Below are 12,864 nucleotides of genomic sequence, written 5' to 3' on the forward strand. Positions count from 1 at the left end.
TACACGCCAGAGAAAAACACCAGTAAGACCTGGTGTCAGAAAAGCATGTGGCTCTGCTGCTTAATACTCAGGTGATTTTCCTCAAGGTACTGTTCTGTACCTCACTGTCTTCAATTGTTGGATAGAAATACTACTTTTGCTCACTTCATGGGGGCTTGGAGGGGTTATTTGTACTTTTGAAAGTTATATTTGATGTGTTGGTTCAACTGCTCTGTCAACTTCTTGAAGGCAGAAATTAAGTATATTGCACTTTTCATTGTAAACCATTTATTAGCACCTGACCCTCAGGGTGTCCATCCAATGGAGACAGTATAACTTATCTTGTCTCCTACAAAGTTGTTATGCATTTTCCATGCGCTAATAACTGTGAAGTTCCTCTGTACATTGACAAGAGCTATACACATGAAAAGGATGAGAATAGTTACTACTATTAATAATAGTGCTTTGCACTTTACAACTTACCTATTTGAACAGATCTACACAGATGTAGGCCCTGATGCTGGGAAAGATTGAAGGCGGGAGGAGAAGGGGACGACAGAGGATGAGATGGTTGGATGGAATCACCGACTCAGTGGACATGAGTCTGAGTAAACTCTGGGAATTGGTGATGGACAGGGAGGCCTGGTGTGCTGTGCAGTCCATGGGGTTGCAAAGAGTAGGACATGACTGAATGACTGAACTGAACAGAGGTAGGCAGTTTCTAAAGACTAAAACTTTTCACTGTCCCACAGGAGCACCCTCATCAGGATTTAATATGTGGAGATTCCTTCCAAATGTCAGAAAAGGTAGGTTTAGGAAAGATTTGGTTTAAATTTGAGGATGGCACATGCACTCCAGGAAACATTGAAGCGGACCCTTTAAGTCCTAGAATGAAAGGGCGGAGCCGTCGTCAGGGACGCGACTGAGCGTCTGGGTTTCCAGGAAGTGACGTCAGGCAGCCGCAGAGATGGAGGACTTGCTGGACCTAGGCGAGGAGCGGCGTCGCGGCCCGGCCACCTCCGTGAGGACCGACTCGGGGCGGGGATCGGGGCCAAGAATTAGCGGGTGGGGAGGGGCGACCCCGCCGGCCCTGGCTTTCCTGAGCCGCCTCGGCCCAGCCTGTCCCTGGCGCCAGGAGCCAGCAGGCTCTGAGCCTTGCGGGGGTGAGGCCGGCGAGGAGGCGGCCTCCCTCGCTCCGCCCCTGGGGCAGCGGTGAGCTCCAATGCTGGCCTAGGGTTTGCTTTCTTTAAAATTCTCAAAGACTGGAAAACAGATCCTTCCCCTGCCGGCCTGTGAGAACGGTGGGAAATTTCCCAGTTTCTCTCCGCTTTCTGGAGCTCCAACTTGCCAACTTCCCAAGGATGGACAGATAGATCTGAGAGTGACTGGAGGGGCCCTGGCGAGGGTCACACTTGCACTCATGCTAGAGCTTTTTCCCTTGACCATGTCATGCCTGGAGTTGAAGTAAAAAACGTACTGTTTTCGAGTGGAAGGAGGGAAAGGGGTTAGGGAGGGCCTTTCTTTCAACTCATCCCCAGGGGAGGTGGGCGTTACCTCATTTTTAAAGATCGAGGGCGTGGTCGGAAGCGAGATGGGGAGCCCAGAGGTCAGAGGGAGTGTAAAGCTGTTGCATGGGTTGCATCAATTTCCTTATCTCTAGAATGGAGATTTATGTCTCCTTCAAGGAGGTGAAGATGAAATGAGATGTGCCTGGAAAGCATTTAACACAGTAACTGGCATATGCTGACTTATTAGAAGAGGTTAGCGGCTGTTGCTTCTGAGGTCGTGATTTACCCAAGGTTATAGCCCGGTGTCGGGAAGATCCCCTGGAGGAGGGCATGGCAACCCACTCCAGAATTCTTGCCTGGAGAATCCCATGGACAGAGGAGCCTGAATGGCTACAGTCCATAGGGTCTCAAAGAGTCTGACACAACTGAAGCGGCTTAGCACGTATATATATATAGATAACTGAGCTAGATTCAAGACCCAAGTTCAGTGTGTGTGTGTCTTAATTCCATCATGGGCTCACCAAGCCTTTTTACCTTTAAAATTACTGAAGATCAGAGTCACTAAAAGATTGGCCCACAAGTCTTTAGTTTCTGCTGTGGAATCTCTACATGTCTTGAAGTGCCCTAATAACATCAGATAGCCTCAAATTGCTAGAGAGGAGATATGAGGAATGGGAGCAAATTGTTCTAGAAAGAAGCAGGTTGCTTGACTGACCAAGGAGAATATTATGTCATCAGGCCTTTCTTGATATGTGTATTTTTTAGTGCCGGGAGAAAATGAGTGTAGTTACTCATTTATTCTTTCAACAAATATTTACTGAGCTCCTTCTGTGTATCAGGCATTGATTGTCCTAGGTGTTAGAAATATAACAGTGAAAAGAAAAACTAAGTCCCTGCCCTCATGGGGCTTCTGTTTCAGTGGAGGAAGATGGGCAATAAAGACACCATACATTTAAAATATATAAAACCAGGTAGTAATGTAGTTTCCCTACCAGTCATTCCTATGGATTTATACAGGGTCTTCCAAAAGTTTAAAACCTTAAAATCCTTGCCAAATATACTAGAGAAACCATCTATAAACAGTAGAGACAAGATCCTTGAAGTTTTGTTTGACCACAATCACTCCGTGTAATATGCCATATTCAGATACCCAATACATGGAAAAGGGCAGCCACAGGTGAAGGAGTAGAATTGTCTACCTTGGGAAGAAAATGAGCTGCTTATTGTCCAAAATATTGTTTCTGTCATTCCTGAAATCTAAATGATTGATTAGAATTTCATGTGTAAACACTACATGAGGGTTTTTATGCAGCTCTCATGTAACTTCTCTCAATTTATTGATGCAGTCAGTTCTTAGAACATCTTAGAACTGAAATTCCAGCAGGGCACAGAAAAAGCCTTCAGAATTTGAAGGCAGAAGATTTTGCTCTTATGTTTATCTGCCACTTTATTGCTTTCCCGGGTCTCAATTACATCATTTGTAAAATGGCCTCAGTCCCAGTCCCTATTATTGTGAAATCAAATGAAGCTACATCAGATGAGATCTAAAAATGCTTACAGTAATGCTGTATTTTTTTAAAGAGCAAAAAAAGAAAAATATAAACATTTCAACACCCTCCAGTCTGCCCAAATAATGTTTGTATGTGCTGGGAGGCATTGGAGACACAGATGGAGCCCTCCACCCTAGGAGGGCTTTGGGAAACACCTGCAAATGGTTCCTTTGATGACTCAGAATTTGAAGTGTTCTGATTCCCAAAGCTGATGTCTCAAAAAATTCTTGTAAGAGCTTTCCTTTAATGTCTGTAAGTACAAATCCAATTAGCATATACGTCAAAGGAAATGCTATCTGTATTTCTCTGGTTTCAGTTTCCATGGAATTTCTTCCCCCACCAAGCCTTTTTGATAACTATTTTCATGCCAAGCTGCAGCTTTGAAATTAGGCCCTCCTGAAATCCCACATCGGGACATGGGAGCCTTGACCATACTCTGCCTGAGCTGTGGCATGAGCTGCCTGTCCATTCTAGAGGAAGTTCTAGGTGCATTTCTTTGGGTAGAATAGTTCTATGGCCATTAAAAGAAAACATTGTGATCAACGCATGAATTTCCTATTACCATATAGAACTGACTTTGGGCACTTTGTTTGAAGGGTTTGGAGTATTTTCTAAGTGATCAACACATGGGTTTCTTGCCCTACCACATAGAACTGACTTTGGGCACTTTTGTTTGAAGGGTTTGGAACATTTTCTAAGTATGTTCGAGTTGCTCAAATCCCATCCACCCCATGTCATCAGAAACCCAGTCCTTGCTTACCTTGGCAGAAATGTCTTCCTCATAGTGGCTCAGAGACGTTTGAGTCAGCAGCACCTCTCATCTCTCCTTACAGGGGGCCAAGATGGGGCGCCGAGCTCAACAGGAGTCCACCCAAGCCGAGAATCATCTCAGTGGCAAGAATTCCTCTTTGACTCTGACTGCAGAGGTGGGTGCTAAAAAGTTTTCAGCTCTTAACAGTTGGCAGTTACTCAGTGAGCAAGGATTTGGCCTTTCATATTATTATTTTCTTTTTCTTTAATGTCAGCCTTCCTCCTATATTGATTTGGGAATTCCCTTCCCCAGCCTTTGTCCTATTAGCAAGAAATGAAAGAGTAGCTGTTTTCTTTTGATGCCAGACTAGTTTCTCTGCATTGCTTTATATTCCCAGTGAAGAAGTTTTGTACGTTAACTGAAGCAAGGGACTGGGAGCTTTCAAAATCCAGCCAAAATCCGGGTTTTTATTCCTGCCAGATAAAAGCCAGTGAGGCATACTGGTGACGTAAAGTTGAATTACACAAGTGGACGTTTTGTTCTCAGTGGTGACCTGCGCTTTCTACAGTTTTCAGGCGGGAAGGGAACCCGTACTGGTACTGGCCTTGCTTTCTTGGAAGCTTTTCCAAGTGGCCTGGAATCGTGGGAATTTATCCAGCTTCTCCGCAGAGGGTGGGTAATCTTGATGAGCAATACTTTTGATGCCAGAGCACTATTTTTGGCAGTTTACTCAGGACTTCTTTTCACCCTCCTCTGCCCTATGTGAAGAAACTTCTGCCCTTTTCTAGAGCTGGCTTCAGGGTAATTCTCACTGTCAGCTTTTCCTCACTTCTCCAGGCTGACTTAGGGCTCGTACTTCTCAATTGCCATGGTACCTGTTTCAGGCCCTCGTTTTCTGTTTATGCGTCTGGCCCACTAGAGAGTGAGTTTCTGGGCAACGTGCAACATGGCTACTCAGTTGCCCAGCTCATTAGCCTACAGTGGGTTTATGAGGGCAGCTCTGCTGGGAGGCCTGATGGACCGGGTAGGTAGGTGAGCACAGCATGCTGGGGACAAGACAGACACACTTGACTTACATATCACATAAGTAGGAATATCCTTCACTTTCATCAGAAATAAGTTCTCTACCATGCTTTCAAGCACTCCACATGGGCCTTTCAGTTTCTCTTCTATTTTCTCACTGATTATAGAAATACGGGTACAGAGAAGCAGTTTCCCTCTCAGATAACAATTTTTTATTGTTGTTTAGTTGCTAGATTGTGTCCAACTCTTTGCAGTCCCACGGACTGTAGCCCACCAGGCTCTTCTGTCCGTGGTGTTTCCCAGGCAAGAATACTGAAGTGGGTCGCCATTTCCTTCTCCAAGGGATGTTCTCAACCCAGGGATTGAACCAGCCTCTCCTACATTGGCAGGCAAATTCTATACCACTGAGCCACCCAGGTGACCCCAGATAACAACCATGCCAACACAGAAAAACTGGCGGCTGACTCTTGGCCTCATGGTCAAGTAGGGAGTCAGTAGGGAGAGGTCGGGGAGGGACTGTGGAGGCCACAGGTAACCACACTTGGAGTAACCACTTCCTGGTCACAGCCGCTGATGTCTGGAGAGTATAGGTCCCGTACTGCCAGCTCTTCTGATTTTCCAAGAGACTCTGGCAGTCTGAAATTTTATGTAAAAGCAACACATTTTTAGAGATCAGTGACTAATTATAATAATTAAATCACTATATGGGCTCTATTAGGCCTGAGGGTTGTCAGTTTGTGACTTTGACCATAGTGCCTCCTTTATAGAGCTTATTAGATTAGCCAGAAAGTTCATTCGGATTTTTCCATAAGAGTGCATGGAAAAACTCAAATGAACTTTTTGGCCAACCCACTGTATTGTATTCTAATTGTTTATCTTCTTGGCTTCCTCAGATGTTCCCTTTTGGAAGGCGAGGGGTGTTTAAAAAAAAACAAAACAATTTTTTTTTTTTTTTTGGCCATGCTGCATTGGCATTTGGGATTTTAGTTCCCAGACCAGGGATCGAACCTGTGCCTCCTGCAGTGGAGTCGCAGAATCCAGTCACCACTGGACCGCCAAGGAAGTCCCTATCCCCTTTGTTTATCACAGTGCCTGGCACAGAGCAGGCATGCAGAGGGTGAGTGGGGTGAAGTTCATAGTGTGTGATGAGGGCCCTTGGAAGCTGAAGAAGAGCGTTACAGGGTTGGGGTGGCAGGTAGTGGGACATTGGAGGCATAGTGAAAAGGGTACAGTGGAGGGGAGACAGTGAAAGAAGAGCTACCAGACCCAAGCCTGGATCTCAAGAAGCTTGAACTGCAGTGGTGTATGTCTGTGAAGAGAAGATGAGCCAGCCAGTGACCAGGGTAACGGACGTCTGTTCTTGCCCTTTGGCCACTTCAGCCTGTGGGCCAGGGAACATCCATCCCACACCCAGATCATCAATTCATTCATTTAACAAGTATTTATTGATGCTTACTGTGTGCCAGGCACTGTTTTAGGGGCTTGGCGTATTTCAGTGAACAAGAGACAAATCCCATATAGTAATGGAACTTACATTTGCATGCTCGCTGGCAGTCACGAAGGCTAATTACAAGCCAACCCCATTGTGGAGGAGGTTATAAGGAGGAGCCACCTTAAGTGGCGAGGTGAGTGAGCCCAAGATGGGCCGAGGTGTCCTGATGGGAAGTCCTTTGTGGCCCCACCCCGGATCGGCTTCCGGGCTGGGGTCACTAGGCAGGTTTGCCCACTTGCCTTCCCCTGAGCCCAGGTGAGAGTCAGGGCTGTGAGCACCTAAGTCCAGAATAATGCACCTATCAGCATGTCAGCCTTTTTGGAATACCTACTTATTTCCACTGAGCCATGTACTCTTTTTTAAAAAAAAAAACAACTCTGGGCCTTAGTATTTTTTCTGGGAAAACATGATGAAAAGTCATTCTGTTCTTTACCTACCTGGTGCCTCTGACAGCAAAATGCCAGTAAGAATTCCAGGATTCCTTCTCTCCCTGAGTTAATTGAGGTTTAAAGCAGTGTGGGCAGCCTCCCTCAGGCCAGATGCACACTGTGCTGTGTGGGACTTTTTGACTGATTCTTTCTAAAATTAGATTTCTAAGACTTGTGTGTGTGCCCATTTACATTCCAGTTCTGAATATATTACTTGATATATTTATTTTTGTCCTCTCACTGAGTATATTCTAGGATGAAGCTATTCATGAAAACATAAATATGGTACCTGGGGGCTGTCAGACATACTGCAATTACTTTTTAAAAAATTTTTTTAATTTTATTTTTGGCTGCACTGGGTCTTTGCTGCCGCACACGGGCATTCTCTAGTTGCAGCGAGCAAGGGGCTGCTCTCTGGCTGTAGTGTGCGGGCTTCTCATTGCAGTGGCTTCTCCTGTTGCGGAGCACAGTCTCTGGAGCGACATGTAGGCTCAGTAGTTGTGATCCATACGCTTAGTTGCCCTGTGGCATGTGGAATCTTCCTGGAGCAGGGATTGAATTCCTGTCCCCTGCATTAGCAGGCAGATTCTTAACCACTGGACTACCAGGGAAGTCCTGGAGTTATTTTGGATCCATGTAGTAATTAGTTCCAGAGAAGGCAATGGCACCCCACTCCAGTACTCTTGCCTGGAAGATTGCATGGATGGAGGAGCCTGGTGGGCTACAGTCTATGGAGTCGCTAAGAGTCGGACACGGCGGAGTGACTTTACTTTCACTTTTCACTTTCATGCATTGGAGAAGGAAATGGCAGCCCACTCCAGTGTTGTTGCCTGGAGAATCCCAGGGACGGGGGAGCCTGGTGGGCTGCCGTCTATGTGGTCGCACAGAGTCGGACATGACTGAAGTGACTTAGCAGCAGTAATTAGTTCAAACAAATGATGATTTTTTTACTTTATTAATTTTTCAAAATATTATTTATTTTGTTGCACCTGGTCTTAGCTGCAATCTTTTAGTTATGGCAAGCAAACTTTCAGCTGGGGCATGCAAGGTGTAGTTCCCTGTCCAGGGCTCACATTGGGAGTGTGAAGTCTTAGACACGGGGCCATATGAGAAATCCCAAATGATGACTTTAAAGTGAGGTGGCAGGCGGGGAACTCATACAGGAAGTCTGGCAGCGGTCTGCTGAAATAGAGGGAACACAGGCTTGGCATCAGAAAGACCAGGGCTCGAGCCTGGACTCTGCTAATTGCCTGGATCTTGAACAAACCCACTAAGCTCTCTAATCCTCCGTTTCATTATCTGTCAAACAGTGGTAACAACACCACCAGGTTGATGTGAGGATTAAGTGAGATATGCGTTTAAAAGCACTTTAATAAACTTAAAGGCACAGAACAAATGTTCATTCATTCAGTGAGTGGTGAATAAGAATATTTGGACAGAGCTTTGCTCTTGTTATTGAAGGGCTGCAGAGAAGGAGGATGTGAGCCTGGTCTCTTTTAGAACTGGAAGTCTTTCCAAGAGTTGCTACTCATTTATCCACAGGCTGACGAGTAACAATATGAAGCAGGTTTTTTGCTTTCTAGATGCAGTGGGCATTCCTCCCAAAGGGTGGACAAGGACACAGGCCTCAGGGTCGGACAGCCATGGGCTGGAATCCTGTCTGTGCCACAGGTTAGCTCAGTGGCTCAGCAAGTTTCTTAACCTTTTCAAACCTCAGTTTCCTCATTGGTAAAATGTTGTCGTTCATTCGCCAAGTTGTGTCTGACTCTTTGACCCCATGGATTATAGCACACCAGGCTTCTCTGTCCTTCACCATCTCCCAGATCTTGCTCAAACTCATGTCCATAGAGTCGGTGATGCCATCCAACCATCTCATCCTCTGCCACCCTCTTTTCCTCCTGTCTTCAACCTTTCCCAGCATTAGGGTCTTTTCCAGTGAGTTGACTCTTTGCATCAGCTGCAGCATCAGTCCTTCCAATGAATATTCAGGGTTCATTTCCTTTAGGATTGACTGGTTTGATCTGCTTGCTGTGCATGGGACTCTCAAGAGTTTACTCCAGCACCATAATTCAAAAGCATCAATTCTTTGGCACTCAGCCTTCTTTATGGCCCAATTCTCGCATCTGTACATTACTTGAAAAATCATATCTTTGACTATACAGACCTTTGTCGGCAAAGTGATGTCTCTGCTTTTTAATATGCTGTCTGGGTTTGTCATAGCTTTTCTTCCAAGGAGCAAGTGTGTTTTAATTTTGTGGCTGCAGTCACCATCCCCAGTGATTTTGGAGCCCAAGAAAATAAAATCTGTCTCTGATTCCACTTTTGCCCCTTCTATTTGCCATGAAGTGATGGGATCAGATGCCATGATCTTAGTTTTTTAAATGTTGAGTTTTAAGCCAGCTTTTTTACTCTCCTCTTTCACCCTCATCAAGAGGCTCTTTAGTTCCTCTTCACTTTCTGCCATTAGGGTGGTATCATCTGCATATCTGAGATTGTTGATATTTCTCCTGGCAATCTCGATTCCAGCTTGTGATTTATCCAGCCCCGCATTGCACATGATGTATTCTGCATATAAGTTAAATAAGGAAGGTGACAATATACAGCATTGACATACTCCTTTCCCAATTTTTAACCAGTTTGTTGTTTCATGTCCGGTTATAACTGTTGCTTCTTGACCTGAAAACAGGTTTCTCAGGAGGAAGATAAGGTGGTCTGCTATTCCCATCTCTTTAAGAATTTTCCACAGTTTGTTGTGATCCACACAGTCAAAGGCTTTAGTGTAGTCAATGAAGCAGGAGAAGATTTTCTTTGGAATTCTCTTGCTTTTTCTGTGATCCATCAGATGTTGGCAATTTGATCTCTGGTTCCTCTGCCTTTTCTAAATCCTGCTTGAACATCTGGAAGTTCTTGGTTCGTGTGTTGCTGAAGCCTAGTGTGATGGATTTTGAGCATTACATTGCTAGCATGTGGGCTTCCCTGATAGCTCAGTTGGTAAAGAATCCACCTGCAATGCAGGAGACTCCGGTTCAGTTCCTAGGTTGGGAAGATCTGCTGGAGAAGAGATAGGCTACCAACTCCAGTATTCTGGCCTGGAGAATTCCAAAGACTACAGTCCATGGGGCCGCAAAGAGTCCGACTTGACTTGCTAGCATGTGAAATGAGTGCAATTATGTGGTAGTTTGAACATTCTTTGGCATCGCCTTTCTTTGGGATTGAATAGGATGGCCAGAAAGAAAAAACAAGATAAGCATGTGTAAAGTAAGCCCTTAACCCAGTCTGACACATAAGTGCTCATTATATTATTATCTCTCCAGAGCTTGGGTATTCTATTATTGTGCCTTAACCCTCTCTACTGAGGTTGAAAGCTGGTGGCCTTCAGGCTAGTCTTAGCCTATAGTCAAGTCTTCTTTGATCCAGACAGAGTTAAGCACTTTTTAAACTTGGGTGTTATCTTTTGTAAATTAGGAAACTTTATGTGAAAATCCAGATTTGGGGCTCCTCTTTGAAACCAGGCTGGCATTCCCCCTGGCAGCAGTTGGCCTGAGCTGATTAAGGTGCTTGCTTCCACATGGCCTGCCCTCTCCAGCTCACGCTTTCTTACTTGAATACACCTGGTCAGATTTACTCACATCTGATGTGCCTGACTCCTGTTTCCATTTGAGTTTAAAACTCCTGCTCTTTTAGGATGGATTGATTTTCCAGGTATCCTTATGTATCTATGGGTATTAAATGTGACTGCACACATCAGAAACTCAGCCGCGGGGCTTGGAGCAGACGGGAGTGGTTTTCCTCACAGCAAGAAGCCCAGTGGCGGGCAGGGCAGGTGCGGTCACGGGGGACGGCCCTGGGTCGCCCTCGCCCCTTCTGGATGCCCGCTCTGCCCTCTGGAGCTTGTAATGCGTTCTCGTGATTGTTCACATCATAGTCGGTCATTCCCCACCGATGTGATCTGTATTCTAGGTGAGGAGAGAGGGAAGGGGGGAAGAGTCCAGGGTCCTACCAAGAAACTCTGTGCCTTCTTGACAGGAAAGTGATAGCCAGAGACTTCACCAAGTAGACTTTCCTAGTTACATGTCATCGGTCAGAACTAGGTCTTAAAACCACTTTAAATTTCAAAGGAGTTTTTCAGCTGGGCACGTTGCCATACCCATCACATTGGGGTTTGGGGGGTTAGGGAGAAGAGGAATCACTGAGTAGGCAATTTATGACATATCAATTAAAAAAAGATGTATGCAAAGATTTTTTTCTCCTAGGCTTGGGTATAAAAGGAAAGAATTATTTTTAGTAGCCAAAAAAAGAAAAAATAATCCACATTCCTCTCCAGTTTTCTAATTTGGGGTTGTATAGAGTTCAGAGAAAATCTGTATGCCCCGAAGTTCCAAGATACTCGATGCACTTGCCAGTGTTGTCCCTTCTCCACCTTTTCCTTCTTCCTGTTTTATCTGTAACCATTCAGGATTTTCTACCTGTAGAGTACCTGTGACTCAGCCCAGGTAATTAGACTCTTCCTCCCTCTCTGAAAGAAGAGGAAGGGTCTCTTTAGTTGCTTGCTGATGCTGCTGCTGCTAAGTCGCTTTAGTCATGTCCGACTCTGTGGGACCCCATAGACGGCAGCCCACCAGGCTCCCCTGTCCCTGGGATTCCCCAGGCAAGAACACCGGAGTGTGTTGCCATTTCCTTCTCCAATGCATGAACGTGAAAAGTGAAAGTGAAGTTGCTCAGTCATGTCCGACTCTTCGTGACTCCGTGGACTGCAGCCCATCAGGCCCTCTGTCCGTGGGATTTTCCAGGCAAGAGTACTGGAGTGGGGTGCCGTTGCCTTAGTTGCTTGGTCAATCTGCTGCTGCTGCTGCTAAGTCGCTTCAGTCGTGTCCGACTCTGTGCGACCCCATAGACAGCAGCCCACCAGGCTCCCCCATCCCTGGGATTCTCCAGGCAAGAACACTGGAGTGAGTTGCCATTTCCTTCTCCAATGCATGAAAGTGAAAAGTGAAAGGGAAGTCGCTCAGTCGTGTCCGACTCTAGCGACCCCATGGACTGCAGCCAACCATATAAATTTTTAAAAAATTTTAAAGAATTTACCTGTCTAATCATACTGATGAACCAGAAAGATGAGCTTTTTCAGTAGTTTTACTAGCTCGGAGTTGACTATAGAGTCCTGTTGGATTAGGTAATGCACATAAAGGTCCCTGCACACAGGCACCTCTCAAGAAGTTGTAAGTACTTAGAAGGTTTATGATTGCACCCCTCGTGTGTGTGTGTGTGTGTGTGTGTGTGTGTGTGTGTGTTTGCCACTTGTCACCAGTCAGGCTTAGATCACTAGATGCATGGTTCAGTTAGCAATTCAGGTTGGTGTTACAACTGTGGACACTTTAACTGGTGCCCTGATAAGCATCTCCACATCTGTAGTGAATAACTTTCTCTGGAAGAGCAGCCCTGGGCATTAAACTGGATTTCTGTTCCTGAATTTCACCGTGCGTCAGTTCAAATGATACTGCGCCTACTCAGCCTCAAGAAAAGACCTGGACACTTTCTCCTGGGAAGTGACACTGCCGTACACTGAGGTTGGGGAAGAGGAATCTCGTGGCAGAACCTCTCAGGACTGACCTGTTTTTTGTTTGGGGGGATTTTTTTTTTTTTTTGGCTGCCTGGTGAGGCCTGTGGGATTTTAGTTCCCCAACCAGGGATTGAATGTGGGCCCTCAGCAGTGAGAACACAGAGTCCTAACCACTGGACTGCCAGGGGATTCCCTTGCCTGTTTTCTCAATGAGTATTTCTCAGCTGGGTCTAGACCAGTTTGTAGCTTAGCTTCCATTTTGCAGATTGTCCTTGTAATAATAATAATGATAGCTGACACTGGAGCAGCTGCCAGTTACACACACTGTCCTATTTAAGCCTTGTGGTCAGTCCTGAAGTAGGTCTCATTTTAGCTCCGAGGACACCGAGCCTTCAAGGAGTCGAGTGACCTATCCACAGTCCTTCAGCTAACATATGACTCTCCTCTCTCTCCCTCCAGGCAGGTGCTTAATCACCACTTCTCTTACCTCCTGGATGGTTAGATGCACAGACGTCCCAGTATAGAGAAAGACTTTTGGAGGGAGCTGACAGACTTTTGGGTTTTCCTCTTGGAATC

General features: G+C 45.6%; 2 protein-coding genes across 3 annotated transcripts in view; one reads left to right on the top strand and one right to left on the bottom strand.

The window, feature by feature from the left end:
• TGFB3 (transforming growth factor beta 3) overlaps positions 1–3,875 on the bottom strand; it is a 33,067-nt gene extending 29,192 nt beyond the window's left edge. For both annotated transcript variants that reach the window (XM_005212207.5, XM_005212206.5), the window contains exon 1: positions 3,798–3,875. The gene's annotated coding sequence lies outside the window, so the exon portion shown is untranslated. The remainder of the gene's footprint in view (positions 1–3,797) is intronic.
• The window catches only part of IFT43 (intraflagellar transport 43), a 103,798-nt gene continuing 91,870 nt past the window's right edge, over positions 937–12,864 (top strand). Inside the window, 2 exon segments of the mRNA NM_001040521.2 lie at positions 937–1,000; positions 3,871–3,963. Coding sequence (NP_001035611.1) covers positions 947–1,000; positions 3,871–3,963 — 147 coding nt within the window. The 5' untranslated portion in view covers positions 937–946.

The sequence above is a fragment of the Bos taurus genome, chromosome 10, assembly GCF_002263795.3.
Source record: "Bos taurus isolate L1 Dominette 01449 registration number 42190680 breed Hereford chromosome 10, ARS-UCD2.0, whole genome shotgun sequence".
NCBI classification, from domain to species: domain Eukaryota; kingdom Metazoa; phylum Chordata; class Mammalia; order Artiodactyla; family Bovidae; genus Bos; species Bos taurus.